Consider the following 22,801-nt stretch of genomic DNA (forward strand, 5'->3'; position numbering starts at 1 on the left):
CCATCTTCATCTTCCTCTGTCTTCAACTGGATTACTTCTCATCTTAGTCTGAATTCTACTCCAACTGTCTCCTGCCTTCCCTATCGCTGTGGAATACCCAGGTGTCTAGGTCCAACAGGCTCTGTCCACTCATACACAGTGATGACAGACACACTGGTGACGTACAGTAGAGTACAGGGACTGAGGCCTGTGAGGAGGTGAATGACAGGACAAATGGTGGTCAGATGACCCAAACCCTCTCTTCATCCCTCTCTTCCTCCCTCTGTCCCTCCCTCCCTCCTTCCATCTCCTCCGTCTTCCTGGTCTTACCGGTCCTGTGGCTAGAGACAGGGGAGATGTCCAAACCAGTAGCTACAGCCTTCTCCTTCTGCTTAAAGAACTCCCTGGGGTTGTCCGCCCGCTGGGCAATGAGGGCTTTCGCCTCCTGTCAACAAACATATATACAGTACAATGTTAGACACGTAGAGCACCACCCCCCGCCCCCCACACACGAGATACTCATCGCACATAGGTAATACACACACCACAAATGCACGTAAGAGCACACACACTCTTTCAGACAGAATTGACCTTACACACAGATAGCCAGAGACAAATATCCCAGTGTAGCCTGACTAGTCCCACTACCACAGATCCAAAGCCCAGGAGTGCTACTGTCACAATGACACATATACTGTATACAGGTCAGGAGTCTGGGCTACACTCTACTTTACTCTCTCAGTCTACTAACACTAGAGAGGCACAGAATATGATATACAGAGTTGATTTTCTGCATGCAATGAATCCCCCCATTGGGACTGATGGTCTGAAACCCACCTCCACTTCAGACTCCTTCTCCTTCTCCAGGTCCTCATAGCTAGGTTCTGCTGTCTGCAGAGAGAGAGAGAGAGAGAGAGATGGGTACAAGGAAACAGCCTACAAAGTAATTACATTCTCACAGCATGGCACCCATTACAAAATCACAGATGTACAAGCTGGCATTTTCAAAGTGATCTGAAAGCAGAAGTATTGTTTTCGAAGGAAGTGAGAGTCTTAAAATAACGATGGCTCTTGTGGAATGGTAAAAGGAAAGAGAGAAGTGAAAACATTGTGGGGTCCAATATTTGGAGAATAAATCTTCTTGTGTCATGTCGTGCCAGGGCTGAAATTATTAATGTTGATGCTACTATTGAATTAAAGTTGGATTTTTAAAAACAGGATAATGAAATAGAACTCTTGTTTCTTCTTAATATTTATTCCCAGACAATATCAATGATGCATTGTGACTAGTCTTGAAATGAGATCAGAAATGTTCTCTAAAAGCAGACTGCCTCTTTCAGTGGTGGCAAGACCCTCTTTGGCATGGAACAGAGAATACACATAATGCTCTGGCGCGCGCGCGTGCACACACACACACACACACACACACACACACACACACACACACACACACACACACACACACACACACACACACACACACACACACACACACACACACACACACACACACACACACACACACACACACTCTGAACACACACACCCACTTACTATGAGGGGCTGGTTCCGTGTCCTCTCTTTGGCCTCCTCTTCCTCCTGTATCTTCTTTCTGCTCCACACACACTGAGTTACCACATGGACTAAGCACCAGAGTTTATGTGATACAACACACTACCCATAAGTCACTGCGGCCCACCTGTGTTCCTCGATCTGCCTCTCCCTCTCGCGGTACCTCTTCTCTCTATCCTCCTGCTCTTTCCTTTCCAGCTCCATCCTCTCCTCCTCGAAGCGTTGCCTCTCCTCCGCAACCTTCTTCCTCTCCTCCTCCTTTCTCAACTCTTCCTCACGCTGGTACACACAAAAGACAGAAATATATTTCAATATTTGTTCAATACTTCAATAACCAATTAGTCACAACACAAAACATCAATGACTAAAATGCAAAACAGAACATCTGGCTTTGGTCCTTCCATTGAGCAAAATCAACACAAACTAACATGTAGAGGGCAAAGCAGCCCACTCACAATGATTCAAATTCAAATAACCTCAAGGACAGAGAGCAGTGGATGTCATATCTCATTTGAGTCTGTCTCATTGGCTTGTGGCGTTGCGTCTGGAAGACGGGGGACATGTTTTGACTTTGTTTTGATCCTACTCCTACACACTCCACTTGAAACCACTATTCATGCTATCATTCCTAGTCTGAGGAAAAGGTAGAGGGAAAAGATAACAGTGCTGCTCTTCTTGTCTCCAGAGTCCTTGTCCCAGTCAACCCCCCCCCCCTCCCGCCTCCTTACATCCCTTCTTCCCTCCCTCCTGACGTTAGCGGGAATCATGTTCATTCCTACCTTGGCTTGTTCCCAGAATTCCTCTCTATTGATCTTCTTCATCTCAATCTCTGCGTTGGTTTTGGTGTACACGGTGCCCTGGACATCCGCCCAATAGGGAAAGAGGAAAGGAGAGAGGAGAGAGGAAGTGGTTGGTTACAACCATTAGCCAGAGAACCATGGCACACACACACACACACACACACACACACACACACACACACACACACACACACACACACACACACACACACACACACACACACACACACACACACACACACACACACACACACACACACAGCTCAGGGTCAGCGTCTGCTATAGTACAATTACTGTGCCCTCCAAATCCTATTGCACCACACCACCCGTAACCAACAGGGTCAGACTAGACATATAGTGTCTGTTCATATTTCTGTTCGACACACAATTACTGTATCACTTATTGTGCACCATTGCCTGGATATGATTTATATGGAGTTATATAACTTTAACTTCTATATTATGAACAGCTTGTACTTGAACCCTTTAGGTGCGGGCCTTAAAGATAGATGTTATCCACAAGGTAGCCTGTTCAAAAGTGCCAGTGTGACATTGTAAAACCCTGTGACGCAATACATTTTATTAGTTTGTTAATCTACAGTATATATCATTCTTTAAACTCAAGGAATTTACCTCAGCTTAATGTCGTCATGTTTTGGTAGCAATACACTGTAGACGATCTATCAGAATGTAATGTACCTTTAGCGCAGCGGCTAGCCTAACGTCCTGGTTCAGTTGTGTCCAGATACGCAGAGAGAGAATGAGGAAGGAGCCTGCTAGCTGTTCAGCTGAGAGACTCATTTCTTATGGACCATCTGATACATAGTAAGGCCCATTGTTGAAGTTCCTAAACATTAACAATGCCTCGCTCTCAGAGGGCCTCTCCAACGCTCTCTCTTTCTCCCTCTCCCCCTCTCTTGTCCTCTCCCTTTATCTCTGTCGTCGTCTCTCTCCCTCTCTCTCCTCTAAAACAGTCACATGGCTGTGGCCTTGTGTCACACATCACACTAATAGAGAGCTCTTTCACAGACTACTTGTTTTGACCTCTGTCGTAAAGCCCCCTTCTCTCCTGCCAGGCTCCATCTCGCTGTCCCTTTAACCTTTCTCTCAAGGCATCTCTCTATCCCCCTCCACCTCCTTCTCCGTCATTGTATCCCTTCTCTGGTTCCATCTCTCTACTCCTTCCAATCCCCTCTCTCCATCTTATCCTCCATCTCTCCCCCTCCACCTCACACCCCCTCCATCTCTTCTATCCCTCCCCCCATCTGCCCCTCTCTCTTACCACTCCATCCTCTCCATTCTCCTCCTCTCTGGTTCTCAGCCGGCTGAGGACGGGGCTGGCCACCGAAGCCATCCCATTTGTCAGTCTCTGTCCAATGGCAGATGGTTCGATGTCCTCCATGGTGCTGGCGTTGATGATGACGTTGACTCCCTGCGGGCAAAAAAGCAAAACACGCACCTTCAATGGAAGTATACCTTTCCCTTTAAATGGCTTGTGTGAGATGGTATCCCAGGGTAAAGGGAGCAGGCTCCCAGAGGTTATGTGGAGGTTATATTTGTGTCAGACTGCAGGGCACACGGAGCACAAGCCTCCTCAAACTACTTTTGATTGGGGCAATGTGCACACACATCACTCACTAGCTTTAGACCCACAGAACACATGGCTGGAAAGAGAAAAGTGGTTATGTCATGTTCAGAGAGGAGGGAGAGGAGGGAAGAGAGAGAGGGACAGACAGATGGCCTAAAGGGATGCAAGAGAGAGAGAGAGAGAGACCTGCCTCACACAGCAGAGGAGCCCAGCTCAACCAGCCAGACTTCCCCAGCCCTGCCTGCTGCACCCCTCCTCCCCAACCCACAGAACAGCCTCCCACTGACAGTGGCACCGACACAGACCAGCCACACCCCAGCTCCAACACCCACCAGCCCCCCCTCTACCCCCCCCAGTCCAGAAGAAACACTGGCTGACATCGTCCTGTTAATGGACTCAAATGGGAAGTATGTTCAGGAGAAGAAACTTTTCCCTAGACACAAAACGAGAAAGGTGTGGTGCCCAACAACGCAGAGTGCCATGGAGCTGCTTGATAAGGCCCATCTCGGGTCGCCAAGCCACATAATCATACATACCAGAAGCAACGACCTGCGTGCTCAGCAGGAGAGGGTGGCGACTTCACTACGGGGAGTGATTGAGAAGGCCTCCGCAATCTTCCCCAACTCAAGAATCATAGTGTCAACCCTTCTACAGAGGAGGGACTTCCACCCTGCCACAATCCAAAGAATAAACGCCAGCCTATCCCGGGACTGTGCCCTGCGACCCAATGTACACCTGGCCCACCATCCCACCCTCGATCTGGACTGTCTCTATGACCATGTTCACCTGTACAGGGAGACCGTCCCCATCCTTGCCAAGACTCTCAAGGACGTCACTTTAAACCGCAGCCCGACCTCTCCACCCAGGAACAGCGGAGCAATCTCCACCCCGCCGAGATCACCGAGACAACACCCTGGACCAGCATCCTGGCCACGACCAGCCACGACCACAGCACCACCAACCTCAATGCCCACCACAGCCAGCGCAGCACAGACCACCCCAGCCCAGCTTCAGAGCCACCCAGACGAGGCCTCCCACCCCCCTGCCCCCCACCGCAGACCCACACTTGGAGGAGCCACAGCCCAGCAGGCAGAGCTACGCACAGGCTGTGAGAGGAGCAACTGGCACATCCCCCACCAACCAAATGAGTGACATTAAAAAAATGTCACACTACATCCACCCAAGTGGCATGACACGAATTCTATCTTAAATGATAAACAAATCACATTTGCAAAATAAGAGTTTACTTTAATTGAAAAATCCTATTTTAATAGTTCTTGTTGGATTGTGAGTGTTTGTCTCATTTTGAAGGTAAAGAGAAAAGAAAAGAAAAAGTTATGAAATCTTTTTACGTTGCATGTTGGAATTTACAAGGATTGAAGTCCTCTGCTTTTGGGCTAAAGAGTAGAAACCCAGACTTCCTGAAAGAAATTGATGATGTTGATATTGTAGTACTACAGGAAACATGGTGCAGAGGTGATGTTTCCACTGGCTGTCCACTAGGTTATAGGGAGATAATCATACCATCCACTAAATTAAAAGGAATCAAACAGGGCAGAGACTCAGGGGGAATGCTAATATGGTATACATCTGAACTAATTAATTCAATCGAATTGATCAAAACAGGAGAATTCTTTATCTGGTTAAAAATCAACAAGGAGGCTATCTTGACAGATAAAAACGTCTTCCTCTGTGCCATATACATTCCCCCCTCAGAATCACCCTACTTCAACGAAGAGAGCTTCTCCATTCTAGAGGGGGAGATTAGTCACTGTCAGGCCCAAGGCAACGTACTGGTCTGTGGAGACCTGAATGCTAGAACAGCAGAGGTACAAGACACTATTAACAGTCATGGGGATAAACACCTACCAGGAAGCAACAACCTTTCCCTCCCCACATACCCCCACAGCAACAACTATGACAAAGTGAAAAACAAAAGCTTCAGGAGTACAGCTCCTGAAGCTCTGTCGAACACTGGGTCTGTACATAGTCAATGGCAGGCTGAGAGGAGACTCTTTTGGTAGGTACACCTACAGCTCATCCCTTGGCAGCAGCACTGTAGACTACTTCCTCACCGACCTAAACCCAGAGTCTCTCAGAGCCTTCACAGTCAGCCCACTAACACCTCTCTCAGACCACAGTAAAATCACAGTGTATCTGAGAAGAGCCGAACCCAACCATGAAGCATCACGGCCCAATAAATTACATGGTACTAAACAGGCCTATAGATGGAGTGCAAAGAGTACAGACATCTACCAAAAAGCAATTAGTAGCCAAAAAAATACAATCTCTCCTGGACAACTTTTTAGCCTTAACATTCTCCTTCAGCAATGAAGGTGTAAATTTGGCCATTAGGAACATAAACTTTATATTTGACAAATTAGCCTCCTTGGCTAATCTACAGAAGCATAAGAGCAAACCAAAAATAACAGATAATGAAAAATTGATTGATAATGATTGCAAAAATATAAGAAAGTAATTGAGAAATATATCTAATCAAAAACACAGAGAACCAGACAACAGAAATATACGCCTACAATATGGGGAAACACTGAAGCAATACAAACGCACCCTAAGAACAAAAAAGGAACAGCACATTAGAAATCAGCTGGATGGAATTGAGGAATCCATAGAATCAAACCACTTCTGGGAGAATTGGAATAAATTAAACAAACCTCATCATGAGGAATTGGCTATCCAAAATGGGGATATGTGGAGAAATCACTTTGCAAACCTCTACAGCAATATAACAAAGAGCCCAGAACAAAAAGATATACAAGAAAAATTACAAATCCTTGAATTAGCAGTCAAAGACTATCAGAATCCTGTGGATACCCCAATTACAGAAGAAGAATTATTGGAAAAACTATGCACTCTCCAACCCAAAAAGGCCTGTGGTGCTGATGGTATTTTAAATGAAATGATCAAATATACAGACCACAAATTCAAATTGGCTATACTCAAACTCTTCAACATTATTCTCACTGCAGGTATTTTCCCCGATATTTGGAACCAGGGATTGATCACACCAATCTATAAAAATGGAGACAAATTTGACCCAAATAATTACAGAGGAATTTGCGTTAACAGCAACTTGGGGAAAATTTTCTGCAGTATTATAAATAGCAGACTACATAATTTCATTGATGAACACAACGTCCTGAGCAGAAGCCAGATTGTATTTCTAAAAAATTATCGTACAACAGACCACATTTACACCCTCCACACTCTAATTGATAAACAAGTTAACCAAAACAAAGGCAAAATCTACTCGTGTTTTGTAGATTTCAAGAAAGCATTTGATTCAATTTGGCACGAAGGTCTTTTTTATAAACTAATAGAAAGTGGTATTGGAGGGAAAACATATGATTTTATTAAATCAATGTACACTAAAAACAAATGTGCAGTTAAAATTGGCAACAAGCAAACAGACTTCTTCTCTCAGGGGCGGGGAGTGAAACAGGGCTGCCCAATAAGTCCAACATTATTTAACATCTACATTAATGAATTGGCAAAAACATTAGAAGAATCGTCAGCAACTGGTATCACCCTACACAACACTGAAATCAAGTGTCTGCTGTACGCAGATGACCTGGTGCTGCTGTCTCCCACTAAAGAGGGGTTACAGCAGCACCTAGATCGTCTTCACAGGTTCTGTCAGACCTGGGCTCTGACCGTTAACCTAAAAAAAACAAATATAATGATATTCCAAAAAAGGTCCGGAAATAAAGATGACAAATATAAATTCTGTTTGGACACAGTTCTATTAGAACACACCAAAAACGACACATATCTAGGACTAAATATCAGCAACACAGGTAGCTTTCACATGGTTGTGAATGAGCTGAGAGACAAAGCAAGAAGTGCATTCTATGCCATTAAAAGGAACATCAAAATCGAAATTCCAATTAGAATCTGGCTCAAAATTTTTCAAGCAGTTATAGAACCAATTGCTCTATATGGCAGTGAAGTATGGGGTCCACTCTCTAATAATGAATTTACTAAATGGGACAAACATCCAATTGAAATATTGCATGCAGAGTTTTGCAAGACTGTATTGGGCCAATACCCCCTCCTCATTCGAATAGAAAAAAGAGCCATCAAATTTTACAACCATCTAAAAACAAGTGACCCCAAAACATTCCATCACACAGCTCTACAATGTCAAGAGATGAAACCAGAGAAGAGTCCCCTCAGCCAGCTGGTTCTGAGGCTCAGTTCACCAACCCAAACCAACCCCATAGAGCCTCAGGACAGCCCTCAGAAAATCTGGCCCAACCAAATCATCACAAAACAAAAAGAAAAATATATCACCTATTGGAAAGACAACACAAAAAATCTAAGTAAACTTCAATGCTATTTGGCTCTAAACAGACAGTACATGGTGGCAGAATATCTGACCATTGTGACTGATAGAACACTGAGGAAAACATTGACTAGGTACAGACTCAGTGAGCACAGTCTGGCTATAGAGACCGGTCGTCACAGACAAACCTGGCTGCCCAGAGAGGACAGGCTGTGCTCACTCTGCTCCAGGGGAGAGGTAGAGACAGAGCTGCATTTCCTATTACACTGTGACAAATACTCAGACCTAAGAGAATATTTATTTCCCAAAATTATAATTCAATACAAAGAATTTGAAACTATAAAAGATGAAGAAAAAATCTAATATTTATTGGGTGAAAAGCCAAAATGTGCAGTTTTGGCAGCCAAATATGTGTCCTCCTGCCACAACCTGAGGGACAGCCAGTGAAAAGTGCAAAGTAATGTTGATAATATTTCCCATCTTGTTTTGTTTTGTCTTTCATACCAGGTCATGTGTCTTCTTAGTCATGTTGAGACTGGTCTACTACTGTTGCTTTACTGTATTGTTGTTCTGATTAATATTGTTGTTGTAGTTGTTGTTAATGGTAATCCCATGTCCACTACTACTATTATTATTGCTGTTGGTCCCATCATTTATTTATATATAAATATATATACACTGCTCAAAAAAATAAAGGGAACACTAAAATAACACATCCTAGATCTGAATGAATTAAATATTATTATTAAATACTTTTTTCTTTACATAGTTGAATGTGCTGACAACAAAATCACACAAAAATTATCAATGGAAATCAAATTTATCAACCCATGGAGGTCTGGATTTGGAGTCACACTCAAAATTAAAGTGGAAAACCACACTACAGTAGGCTGATCCAACTTTGATGTAATGTCCTTAAAACAAGTCAAAATGAGGCTCAGTAGTGTGTGTGGCCTCCACGTGCCTGTATGACCTCCCTACAACGCCTGGGCATGCTCCTGATGAGGTGGCGGATGGTCTCCTGAGGGATCTCCTCCCAGACCTGGACTAAAGCAGACATGATGTCCCAGATGTGCTCAAATGGATTCAGGTCTGGGGAACGGGCGGGCCAGTCCATAGCATCAATGCCTTCCTCTTGCAGGAACTGCTGACACACTCCAGCCACATGAGGTCTAGCATTGTCTTGCATTAGGAGGAACCCAGGGCCAACCGCACCAGCATATGGTCTCACAAGGGGTCTGAGGATCTCATCTCGGTACCTAATGGCAGTCAGGCTACCTCTGGTGAGCACATGGAGGGCTGTGCGGCCCCCCAAAGAAATGCCACCCCACACCATGACTGACCCACCGCCAAACCGGTCATGCTGGAGGATGTTGCAGGCAGCAGAACGTTCTCCACGGCGTCTCCAGACTCTGTCACGTCTGTCACATGTGCTCAGTGTGAACCTGCTTTCATCTGTGAAGAGCACAGGGCGCCAGTGGCGAATTTGCCAATCTTGGTGTTCTCTGGCAAATGCCAAACGTCCTGCACGGTGTTGGGCTGTAAGCACAACCACCACCTGTGGACGTCGGGCCCTCATACCACCCTCATGGAGTCTGTTCCTGACCGTTTGAGCAGACACATGCACATTTGTGGCCTGCTGGAGGTCATTTAGCAGGGCTCTGGCAGTGCTCCTCCTTGCACAAAGGCGGAGGTAGCGGTCCTGCTGCTGGGTTGTTGCCCTCCTACGGCCTCCTCCACGTCTCCTGATGTACTGGCCTGTCTCCTGGTAGCGCCTCCATGCTCTGGACACTACGCTGACAGACACAGCAAACCTTCTTGCAACAGCTCGCAGGATGTGCCATCCTGGATGAGCTGCACTCCCTGAGCCACTTGTGTGGTTTGTAGACTCCGTCTCATGCTACCACTAGAGTGAAAGCACCGCCAGCATTCAAAAGTGACCAAAACATCAGCCAGGAAGCATAGGAACTGAGAAGTGGTCTGTGGTCACCACCTGCAGAACCACTCCTTTATTGGGGGTGTCTTGCTAATTGCCTATAATTTCCACCTGTTGTCTATTCCATTTGCACAACAGCATGTGAAATTTATTGTCAATCAGTGTTGCTTCCTAAGTGGCCAGTTTGATTTCACAGAAGTGTGATTGACTTGGAGTTACATTGTGTTGTTTAAGTGTTCCCTTTATTTTTTTGAGCAGTGTATATATTTTGTATATATACATATATATTTGATTTGTATTTTTCGATATGTATACTTTGACAATGTAAGTAATAATGAACTTGCCATGTCAATAAAGTCAATTGAATTGAATTGAGAGAGAGAGAGAGAGATGAAAAGAGAGCGGGTGGATGGAGAGAAGGAGTCTGTAGAGAAATGAGGATGTAAAGATGTAGAGATATGAGGATTTAAAGATGCAGTGATATGAGGATGTAAATATATACAGATTAAGATATAATGATGTAGAGATATGATGTACAGATAACTAAAGGAGAAATATGTAGCTCTCCTGTGTCTATATTATATCTTATTACTGTGGATAGAAGCTATAAGGCATCCAAACATCAAAATGATAGTGTTGAATTAATTACAGGATTAATAACATATGTATATTCACTGTGGGAATCCTGTTGTGTGTGTAGGAATGATCTCTGAGACAGGACAAGCCATACACTGATTCATCTTCAAACACAAAGAAAACAAAGATAGAGAGAGAGAGAGAGAGAGAGAGAGAGAGAGAGAGAGAGAGAGAGAGAGAGAGAGAGAGAGAGAGAGAGAGAGAGAGAGAGAGAGAGAGAGAGAGAGAGAGAGAACTCCCAGCTCGATAGAGTATTCTCAACCAGCTAACCCCACATTAAATCCAAGGCCAGAGCCGACAGTGTGAGCAAGCAGATCAGTCTGATGGCCAGTGAAAAGAGCTGTTATGGAGAAGTTACTTGACACTTCACATCAATTGATTGAAGGAATCTGTCTAGAGATTCCTTAAGCTCCATGGCCTTCACAGTCAGGAGAAAAACTCTTCTCTTTATCTCCATCTCCCCCCCCCCCACACACACCCACACACACCCACACCCACACCCACCCCACACACATTCAGGAGATATCATAGATAAAAGGCAGAGAGGATTTTTATTCAGCTCGCAACTACTGCCGAGCGCCTTGTTCACAATAACCATAGAGAGTGCTGTGTTAGTCATACATACATATACACACGTGCATGCACACACACATAGACAAACACACACACACACACTACAGTACAAACACAGACACCGTGCATCATCAGCTGACTGCCAGGTAATGTACGCAGGCATGCGCACACACACTATCTCTACTGACCCTGTGGGCAGATCATTGGAATCACTCCTATACCCAGAGACCACTGAGGTGAATCTCAAGAGGAAGCTAGAAGCTAATGGCCTTATGGATGCTGCTCTGGTTTGGCTGGTAGAGGACAATACTGAGTCTTTCACTCTAGGTTGTAGATCCGCCATGTCACCCAAATGAATCACTGACATACCCTGAATGACAATCTGGGCCAATATTCATAAAACCTCTCAGAGTAGGGAATCAGTTTGGCTTTTTAGATCAGAATGAATAAGATAATGGACAGAGGGGAACTGATCCGAGATCAGCACTCTTCCCCTGAGATACTTTAAGAATACGGGCCCAGAGGGGCAGATAGCATTCATCAGACAACATCAAATATGTTTTAATTTAGCTAGTCATCCAGGCTAGTTTTAATAAACGTTTCAAAAGTCTTAGAGTAGCAGTTGGGTTTACCTCAGTGAGACTGACCTGGAAAAACTCTGCAATGTTAGCCACATGGCTGGCACACTGACACTTCCTGGCATCAGGCACATCCTCACCAACCTGGGAGAGGAGAGAGGGAGAGAAGAGAGGGAGAGGAGAGGGGGAGTGGAGGGAGAGGAGAGAGGGAGAGGAGAGGGAGAAAGAGAGGGAGAGGAGAAGGGGAGTGGAGGGAGAGGAGACAGAGATAGAAGAGAGGGAGACGAGAGGGGGAGTGGGGGAGGGAGAAGAGAGAGGGAGAGAAGAAAGGGAGAGGAGAGGGGGAGTGGAGGGAGGGAGAAGAGAGAGGGAGAGAGAGAAGCGGGAGGGAGGAGACTGGGTTAGAGCTACTGTGTGTTTCCGACTTCAAGAATACAGTAGTAGTGTCATCATCGCCGTCGACATCATCATCCTCAATCAAAGTAACCACATTGAAAGGATTGGATGTGCTCTTTGTATTCTATTCAAAATGTTGTCTTTGTGTCCAGTTTAACAGTAGTAATTATGAGTGAATGAAGCATTGTGTCTCAACAGGAACATTCCTGGTAGCATTACATTACCATGACCTATTCAAAACAACACAATGGCCACTGATTACATGAAAGGAATAGTGGAATAGTAATCAACCATAAAAACACATGGCTACTGAACTGGTACTGCTGCTACGGAATTATAAAATAATACAAATAATATCAATTCCAGGGCCATTCACCTCCTAGTTAATAACACATCTCTGGAGAACTTTTGTATTGAATCACATTAGAACTTATAATGAGGACCACAGGAAACATATATTTTCTGTTTTCTTTTTGAGAGGGGAGTTGATGGGCGACTGCAGTGCCTAAGAATTACAATAAACCCAAAATGGAGGTTTGTAATAATGGACAAGAGACACCAAATCTCACTCTAGAGCCATCCTCAACTGTGACAGAGACCAGTAGCCAGAGGGGATGCCTGTCACAACGATAGAGACAGTAAGCCCATTAGACTGTCTCAGACTGCCTGAGTTTCACTGGGCTGAATGGACACACACTGACAGGAGGGAGGGAGGGCTGAATGGACACACACTGACAGGAGGGAGGGAGGGCTGAATGGATACACACTGACAGGAGGGAGGGAGGGCTGAATGGACACACACTGACAGGAGGGAGGGAGGGCTGTATGGACACACACTGACAGGAGGGAGGGAGGGCTGAATGGACACACACTGACAGGAGGGAGTGAGGGCTGTATGGACACACACTGACAGGAGGGAGGGAGGGCTGTATGGACACACACAGACAGGAGGGAGGGAGGGCTGAATGGACACACACTGACAGGAGGGAGGGATGAGTGGACACACACTGACAGGAGGGAGGGATGAGTGGACACACACTGACAGGAGGGAGGGAGGGCTGAGTGGACACACACTGACAGGAGGGAGGGATGAGTGGACACACACTGACAGGAGGGAGGGATGAGTGGACACACACTGACAGGAGGGAGGGAGGGCTGAGTGGACACACACTGACAGGAGGCTGAATGGACACACTGACAGGAGGGAGGGCTGAGTGGACACACACTGACAGGAGGGAGGGAGGGCTGAGTGGACACACACTGACAGGAGGCTGAATGGACACACTGACAGGAGGGAGGGCTGAGTGGACACACACTGACAGGAGGCTGAATGGACACACTGACAGGAGGGAAGGCTGAGTGGACACACACTGACAGGAGGCTGAATGGACACACACTGACAGGAGGCTGACTGGACACACACTGACAGGAGGGAGGGCTGAGTGGACACACACTGACAGGAGGCTGAATGGACACACACTGACAGGAGGCTGACTGGACACACACTGACAGGAGGGAGGGCTGAGTGGACACACACTGACAGGAGGGAGGGCTGAGTGGACACACACTGACAGGAGGGAGGGCTGAGTGGATACTGACAGGAGGGAGGGCTGAGTGGACACTGACAGGAGGGAGGGAGGGCTGAGTGGACACTGACAGGAGGGAGGGAGGGCTGAGTGGACACACACAAACAGTTTACCTATAGAGGCATACAGATCTAGTTACACATGTACTGTACACACACATTTGTAGACGTACATATACTGTACTAACACACACACACACACACACACACACACACACACACACACACACACACACACACACACACACACACACACACACACACACACACACACACACACACACACACACACACACACACACACACACACACACACACACACACAGTCTCACCCAATTGATGAGGACGTAGCGCGGCAGTGCGGCCGTGGGCTCCTTCAGGCTGCAGAAGCCGTACATGACCCGGCCATTATCGAAGGTCACTGTGATCTCTGGTAGACCTCCAGCTAGAGGAGGAGGGGAACAGGGAGAAGGAGAGGAAGAGGGGGAGAGAGAGGAGGGGTAAGGAGAGTAGGAGGGGTAAGGAGAGTAGGAGGGGAGGAGGAAGACGAGGAGAGGGAGAGGAGGGTGGAATAGGAGGAAGGGAGAAAAAACTGATGAGAAGATTGAGAGGTAGAGTGTTTACAGAAAAAGACATCACTACCACTCTCAAGGCTGATCTGACCGTTCCACACTGACACAGTCTCTGTCCTCCTCCACATTATGTGGCCCAGTGCTCTTCAGTGACTCACAGTTCAATGCTCCTACTGTTCCAGGCACAAACTAGCCTGGTGGAACCAGCCAGGTTGTATGATAGCTCACATTCTATTACACTTCACGTCTCACCATAGGCAGCTCTATGCCCTATATGATCCTTACCGTTACCATCCAATATAATCATTCAATAGCTTGATAATGATAGTTCTGGCTGGTTGGTGGGCCGATGCATTTCCTTCATGACTTGCTGCAGTCTGGTAGCATTGCAGGCTTACGTCCAATGAAAATAGGCAACTTCCAATGAGCTGTTGTCAACTGTAACAATGAGCTGTTGAAACATTAAAATCTCATCGATGGTAAAGGTATTGAGATGGAGAGACCGCTGACTGTGGTTGGGTCAAGTAGGAGGGGGACTAGAGTGCAGACACATAAACACACACTTGCGTCCTAAACAGGGTTATGATGACCCCTGAGACAGACGCCCACACTCACACCTGACTGCTCCAACGCAACTGAACAGAGCTGACACCAATGCCATCACACACTCACAAACACACTCCAAACCCCATCTGTCCAATCAGAGTCAGGTCTCACTGGTCCAGCCCGTCCACTCCACCTACTCTACACCAATAGGATGACTGATAGGTCTGCCTCACCACAATCATAGGCATGGCAATAAATCATGCTTTGTGTGTGGGATGCTGTGTATCCCAGAGCTTTTCCAGGTTCCAACCCTCCACTAATAGTGGATCACACAAGACCAGGCCAAGCTGGTCTCCCAGACATGATTAACAGAGCAGTGAGAGGAGCAGCATGCACTGCTATGAGATCTGGATCACTGTTATTAACAGGCATACCACCCTGCATACCACTGCTGGCTTGCTTCTGAAGCTAAGCAGGGTTGGTCCTGGTCAGGCCCTGGATGGGAGACCAGATGCTGCTGGAAGTGGTGTTGGAGGGCCAGTAGGAGGCACTCTTTCCTCTGGTCTAAACAAAGATCCCAATGCCCCAGGGCAGTGATTGGGGACACTGCTCTGTGTAGGGTGCCGTCTTTCGGATGGGACGTTAAACGGGTGTCCTGACTCTCTGAGGTCATTAAAGATCCCATGGCACTTATCGTAAGAGTAGGGGTGTTAACCCCGGTGTCCTGGCTAAATTCCCAATCTGGCCCTCAACCATCACGGTCACCTAATAATCCCCAGTTTACAATTGGCTCATTCATCCCCCTCCTCTCCCCTGTAACTATTCCCCAGGTCGTTGCTGCAAATGAGAACGTGTTCTCAGTCAACTTACCTGGTAAAATAACGGATAAATAAAAAATAATAATCAACTTTGCGTAGCAGTTTAGAGGGTTGGACCAGCAACCGAAAGATCACTGGTTTAAATCCTCGAGCCGACTAGGTAAAAAACTTAACCCTAATTGCTCCTGTAAATGACTTAATGACTAAAATGTCAAATGTACAAAAATGTAATAATGATTATGCCTTCCTAATGAAATAGTTAGCATCTTAACAAAACATAATTTCCTTTTCATGTGATTGTTAACACCGACAACAATGGCTGGCTGTCACCTTCAATGGAGGCCTCAAAGCTAATGAGTATGCCCTCTACTGACACATTTCCCCTCCAGACAAACAGTCATTATTAGTCAGTTGCAGGCTCTTTACCCTCATCTCAATACATGTTATCAATGCAAGAGGCACAGAGAGTACAGTTGAAACAAATGAACCAGAACAACAGTCAATCATCTTCAGATTTCATGGGGGAGTTTGCTTACCTCCTGATGATGCCAGGGTCAAATCATTGCTGTTGCCCTCATATGAGAACAAGGCCCTGCATGAGAGAAACACAGAGAGCGAGAGAGACCGTCAGACATTTAGACTCCAGAACAACACAGCGTCCAAGCATAACAGCCATACTGTCTGTTACCATACAGTGGTAACTATATGAGCAAGGGGAGGAAGAGGGAGGGTACGGGTTGGAACACGCTCCACTCAAGGCCAATACTCTACACACCAGTTCACGGGTGCTGTTAGTCCTGAGGAGTGGATAGGAAAGAGAATGGCATCATCTATTCACTTAGCTGTGTAAGAAGGTAATGCCTGGAGCGATTAACTAGCTTTAGAAAAAAAATCCCATTTCAATTCATACTGCTGGTTTTACAGCATTAGATAGATATGTACTCAGGCTAAACTGCCGGTATTATTGTTCCCATTCTGAAGACAATGAGAGGAGATAGAGATATATAATTATTATCTGAATAGAGCAATGCAGTGAGACTCTATTACCCAGAATTCTATACACACAAAGAGAGAGAGAGAGACAGAGAGACAGAGAGAGAGATAGAGATGTGTGTGTGTGTAGGTAGATATGTGCGCACGAGCGTGTGAGACAATAAGCAGATTATAAACATGTTTCATTAATGACTGTGGGAATACAGTCTCTCTTCCGCCTGGATTATAGCGGGACCATCGTATACCAGCACTCTAGTAATAATGCACACACAGGCAAGGGGTGAATGAAGGTGAGTGGGATTACTGTATGCCAGGCAGCAACAGACATCCTACATTTCCAGATTAATCTGGTTGACCTTCCTCTATACTGTACTGTCTTTTCAGCCAGCCATGAGGCTTCTATCAGAAGGACTGGCTCAATCCCTCTCTGTTTCTCTTCATCACCTTGTGTCTCCAATCTCCTTCCCTCTCACTCCCTCCTTCTCCAATAGGTCTGGCAGGCCTTAATGGTCCTATCTCTCAGTCCGGCTGTCCTTTCTCTCCTCGTCTCCGCAGGCTCTCACTCACTCACTCACTCACTCACTCACTCACTCACTCACTCACTCACTCACTCACTCACTCACTCACTCAAAGTGATTGAAATAAATAATAAACAAAAGTAAAATAAACAATAAAAATTATCAGTAAACATTACAATCACAGAAGTCCCAAAAGAATAAAAACATTTCAAATGTCATATTATGTTTTATATATACAGTGTCGTAACGATTTGCAAATATTTAAAGTACAAAAGGGAAAATAAATAAACATAAATATGGGTTGTATTTACAATGGTGTTTGTTCTTCACTGGTTGCCCTTTTCTTGTGGCAACAGGTCACAAATCTTGCTGCTGTGATGGCACACTGTGGTATTTCACCCAGTAGATATGGGAGTTGATCAAAATTGGGTTTGTTTTCGAATTCTTTGTCGATTTGTGTAATCTGAGGAAAATATGTGTCTCTAATATGGTCATACATTTGGCAGGAGGTTAGAAAGTGCAGCTCAGTTTCCACCTCATTTTGTGGGCAATGTGAACATAGCCTGTCTTCTCTTGAGAGCCAGGTCTGCCTACGGCGGCCTTTCTCAATAGCAAGGCTATGCTCACTGAGTCTGTACATAGTCAAAGCTTTCCTTAAGTTTGGGTCAGTCACAGTGGTCAGGTATTCTGCCACTGAGTACTCTCTGTTTAGGGCCAAATAGCATTCTAGTTTGCTCTGTTTTTTTGTTTATGATTTCCAATGTGTCAAGTAATTATCTTTTTGTTTTCTCATGATTTGGTTGGGTCTAATTGTGTTGCTATCCTGGGGCTCTGTGGGGTGTGTTTGTGTTTGTGAACAGAGGCCCAGGACCAGCTTGCTTAGGGGACTCTTCTCCACGTTCTTCTCTCTGGGGGGTGATGGCTTTGTTATGGAAGGTTTGGGAATCGCTTTCTTTTAGGTGCTCTTTTCTGGATATTGATAATTAGCGGGTATCGGCCTAATTCTGTTCTGCATGCATTATTTGGTGTTCTACGTTGTACACGGAGGATATTTTTGCAGAATTCTGCATGCATAGTCTCAATTTTGTGTTTGACCCATTTTGTGAAATCTTGGTTGGTGAGCGGACCCCAGACCTCACAACCATAAAGGGCAATGGGTTCTATAACTGATTAAAGTATTTTTGGCCAGATCCTAATTGGTATGTCGAATTTTCTGTTCCTTTTGATGGCATAGAATGCCCTTCTTGCCTTGTCTCTCAGCTCGTTCACAGCTTTGTGGAAGTTACCTGTGGCGCTGATGTTTAGGCTGAGGTATGTATAGTTTTTTGTGTTCTCTAGGGCAACGGTGTCTAGATGGAATTTGTATTTGTGGTCCTGGCGACTTGTATTTGTGGTCCTGGCGACCCCTACACTTTTCCCTCTTACATTATTGAAGCCATACAAGTACTGTTTAAGGATCACTTAAAGCCTGTTGTATTCAAGCCATCCTTCAGTCTCTTTACTTTGTATCAACTTCCATCCACAGAAGGCAGCTATAGCAGAGCAGGGATATTTTTAAGCAGGCCTCTCTCTGGCTGGCCTAACCCTCCCTCCCCATCCCCCTCTCCTCTCCCCACCCCACCACACCCAGTAGCTCATCTACAGTCTGTCTGGGACACACCCAGGCCAATGAGCTGAGAAAAGACTGGGATGCAGGGTGACAATGGAGAGAGAGAGAATATAAGAGAGATAAGGGGAGAGAGAGAGAGAGAGAGAGAGAGAGAGAGAGTGGGGGGAGGAAGAAAGAGAAAGATAGGGGTGAAAAAGAAGGATAGACATGGAGACAGAGAGAGCGAAAGAAAGATAGAGACAGAAATTGGAGGTAGAGAAAGCGAGAGAGAGAATGTGTGAGCTAGTTCACGTGTAGCACTATAAATAATTCCCTTTAAAGCAGACTCCTTATATTATTCATAAAAGAATGGCATGACCTAGAAAAAGCTCTGCTCTGTGGAGCCTATGTCACTGGGCCTGGAGAGAGAGACTGCATGGCATACAGCAGGCATGGAGCTACTGCTGAGGGGGAGAGAGATGGAGAGAGCGACACGTGGGGGAGGGGTGAATAGGAGGGAGGGGTTAATATGAGAGAGGGGGGTGAGAGAGGGGGGTAAGCAGATGTAGAGGAAAGGGGAGAGAGGGGGAGGGTCAAAGTATATGAGTGGATGCATGGGAGCTGGAGTGAGGGTGTGAGGGAATGCAGGGGAGCGGGGGTGAGGGTGTGAGAGAATGCAGGGGAGCGGGGGTGAGGGTGTGAGAGAATGCAGGGGAGCGGGGGTGAGGGTGTGAGAGAATGCAGGGGAGCGGGGGTGAGGGTGTGAGAGAATGCAGGGGAGCGGGGGTGAGGGTGTGAGAGAATGCAGGGGAGCGGGGGTGAGGGTGTGAGAGAATGCAGGGGAGCGGGGGTGAGGGTGTGAGAGAATGCAGGAGAGCGGGGGTGAGGGTGTGAGAGAATGCAGGGGAGCGGGGGTGAGGGTGTGAGAGAATGCAGGGGAGCGGGGGTGAGGGTGTGAGAGAATGCAGGGGAGCGGGGGTGAGGGTGTGAGAGAACGCAGGGGAATGGGGGTGAGGGTGTGAGAGAATGCAGGGGAGCGGGGGTGAGGATGTGAGAGAATGCAGGGGAGCGGGGGGGAGGGTGTGAGAGAATGCAGGGGAGCGGGGGTGAGGGTGTGAGAGAATGCAGGGGAGCGGGGGTGAGGGTGTGAGAGAATGCAGGAGAGCGGGGGTGAGGGTGTGAGAGAACGCAGGGGAATGGGGGTGAGGGTGTGAGAGAACGCAGGGGAATGGGGGTGAGGGTGTGAGAGAATGCAGGGGAGCGGGGGTGAGGGTGTGAGAGAACACAGGGGAGCGGGGGTGAGGGTGTGAGAGAACGCAGGGGAATGGGGGTGAGAGAATGCAGGGGAGCGGGGGTGAAGGAGATAGAGAATGCAGGTGAGAGGGGTGAGGGAGTGAGGGTGCTGGGGCCCTCCTCTATTGTCTCCCAGGGTGGGAAAGAGGGAATGTTCGGGCTGGGACTGAGAGTCCCTCACTATAGACCAATTACACTTTAATATCAGAGAGGAGGACTAAAAACAAGAAAACAAGACTCCAGGGGGGAGAGGGGGCAGAGAATGTGAGCAAGAAATAGAAACAGAGAAAGGGATACGATGAAGATGGGGTAGAGACAGGAAATTAGAAACTAATAGAGAGGGTAGATAGAGAGCTGAAACACTGTGGAAAACCCAGCAGATAGCCTATTAGTGTGAGTCTCTCAGTCTCCTCTCTGCTAATAGTGCTGTAGATGGAGGGAGAGAGAGAGATGGAGAGATGGAGCGAGAGATCAATGGTATCAGAGGAGAAGAAGAGAGGAAGACAGACCAATCAGGCCGTCAGCAGTCAAATAGGTTTCATTCGAACCTCCCGCAACTCATTTCAGAACCATGTCATCGATGATCAAGCTGACGCTCGCCCCAGCACAAACAACTAATCTGATTGGCTCTCGGAGGGTCATGGTGTCCAATCAGGGCTGTTTGTCATGGCAAAGCTATTCCCTTCTAGGAAGGTGAGTCAACGTTTCCTAAACACCACCCGAAGCGGCCGGCAGAGACTAAAGAATCCAATACAGACGCCACATCTTGCTTTAATAAAAGGTTTCGTATGTTGAAAGCTGCTCTAATGTCCACACATGCGGACACGCACACACACACACACACACAATAACCTAAAAGGGGACTGAGCCAGGTTGTTTTTCCCAAAACGAGGTTGGGATACAGTGGGTCCGCTCTACAGCTCCCTGTCTCTCCCACAGAGAGGGAGAGGGGTGAAGTTGGCCGTTTTATGACGGTCCTAAATACCTTGTAGAAACTCTGCTTCATGGCTCTGCAGGATGGAGGGGAAAGAAACATTTTGTTACAAGGAGATTCCTCCCATCAAAACTCCAACATCAAAAGGCTGGATAATGAAACAATATTTCTATAATCCAAACATTGGGAATAATAACCATGTCCAACAGTTATTGTTTTGTGACATCATGAAGGACGGTATAACTAAATAACTGTACCTCTACAAATGTATACGTCCCAGTTATCAGATTCACATCTAAATGTTGTGGAACTTATATGATTAAATATGAAACTATTTGTGAGAAGACGTAATGTGATGTTAGCCTTCCAAATTAGAGAATTGTTTTTCATATAACGTCTTAACCAGTCAGTGACCACACCCACGTGAGCACAGACATTATGTTGGCGTCATGGAACGCCACTTTTGCCAGAGTGCATAAAACCCCTCGTGAAGAATTAACATATTAGACCAAGCAGGCGGACGGTGTTGAACCGGACGTCACGAATGGCTAGAATCAACGAGACCAGAAAAACGTGGAGTGTGGCTGCACGTTGAAATGGTAGGAATTTAAATCTCTAGAGGCCAGTACATTGCCTGTTTGCTACGGTTGTGTAAAATGGTTCAAGCTCTATATTAGACCAACGTGACCGACAGCGTGAGCTAAAAGGTACGAAATGGTTAGAAACTCTGAACCTCTCTTGAGCAGAAGAAGACTACACAGGAACATCCAGTCTGCAGCTGTTTAAGTACTTTAGTCTAGTAAACTCGACAGAGAACCACCGGTTGGTACTCTGAAAGATCCATTCTAACAAACACTTCCTCTGGAAGATTTGGTCTAACAGACACTCCGAGACAGAGAAGCTACAGCTACAAAGGACATGGTGACCTCTGTTGGACAACCACAAACTTACACAACCAGAGACTTTCTGTCTAATTACTCCTCGTAGATGGGTCGAGTGTTGTCAACAGAGAGACAGCAAAGACATACAGACGTAAATATGCACACTGCAATTATTTCGAATGAGCGGCCGTTCATGTGCAAAGTATTCACATTTCCATGAGCATAGTTATCAGCTGTATGTACGATAGTGGAATTCCTTTGGCTCTACCTTTCCCTCTCTTTTGAATCTGCCAATTTGTGTTCAGGCCGTCATATCGGTTTAGTCCACTAGGGACTTTTCATTGCATTGTGTAGTAATCAATGTGTAAGCTATCCTGTTTGTGTGTTTATGTAATTCTGTGTGATTATTTAGTTAGTTACTAAATAAATAATTACGCCAATTTGTATATCGCTGATTCATCATTTATTCTAGGGTTTGTGCAGATATCCAAGAGTTTTGCGACATTCAGAATGAGACTGATAATGTAAAAAAGAATGAATGAATTGACTGTGACTGACGTAAGAGATATTTATATCTTAGAGTTTAGTCGGGAGATAGTAACTTGTTAAATAACTTTTCCCGTGGTGACCCAGATTACTATTTAATTAATTGTTATATGATTAATTTAATCACGTAATAATTGAACGTGGAATGTAATTATTTTATAAA

At 46.0% G+C, this 22,801-nt stretch overlaps 1 protein-coding gene across 3 annotated transcripts in view; it reads right to left on the reverse strand.

Moving 5' to 3' along the window:
- The window catches only part of LOC139538059 (drebrin-like), a 125,859-nt gene that overhangs the window by 13,802 nt on the left and 89,256 nt on the right, over positions 1-22,801 (reverse strand). For 2 of the 3 annotated variants that reach the window (XM_071340004.1, XM_071340005.1), the window contains exons 2-10: positions 16,422-16,477; positions 14,282-14,394; positions 12,023-12,112; positions 3,634-3,783; positions 2,331-2,408; positions 1,679-1,830; positions 1,534-1,591; positions 817-870; positions 310-424 (exon numbers count right to left, since the gene is read on the reverse strand). In XM_071340004.1, the coding sequence (XP_071196105.1) occupies positions 310-424; positions 817-870; positions 1,534-1,591; positions 1,679-1,830; positions 2,331-2,408; positions 3,634-3,783; positions 12,023-12,112; positions 14,282-14,394; positions 16,422-16,477 (866 nt within the window). The remainder of the gene's footprint in view (positions 1-309; positions 425-816; positions 871-1,533; positions 1,592-1,678; positions 1,831-2,330; positions 2,409-3,633; positions 3,784-12,022; positions 12,113-14,281; positions 14,395-16,421; positions 16,478-22,801) is intronic. The other variant, XM_071340003.1, reaches the window with a different exon arrangement.

Source organism: Salvelinus alpinus, chromosome 13 (genome assembly GCF_045679555.1).
Source record: "Salvelinus alpinus chromosome 13, SLU_Salpinus.1, whole genome shotgun sequence".
NCBI lineage: Eukaryota > Metazoa > Chordata > Actinopteri > Salmoniformes > Salmonidae > Salvelinus > Salvelinus alpinus.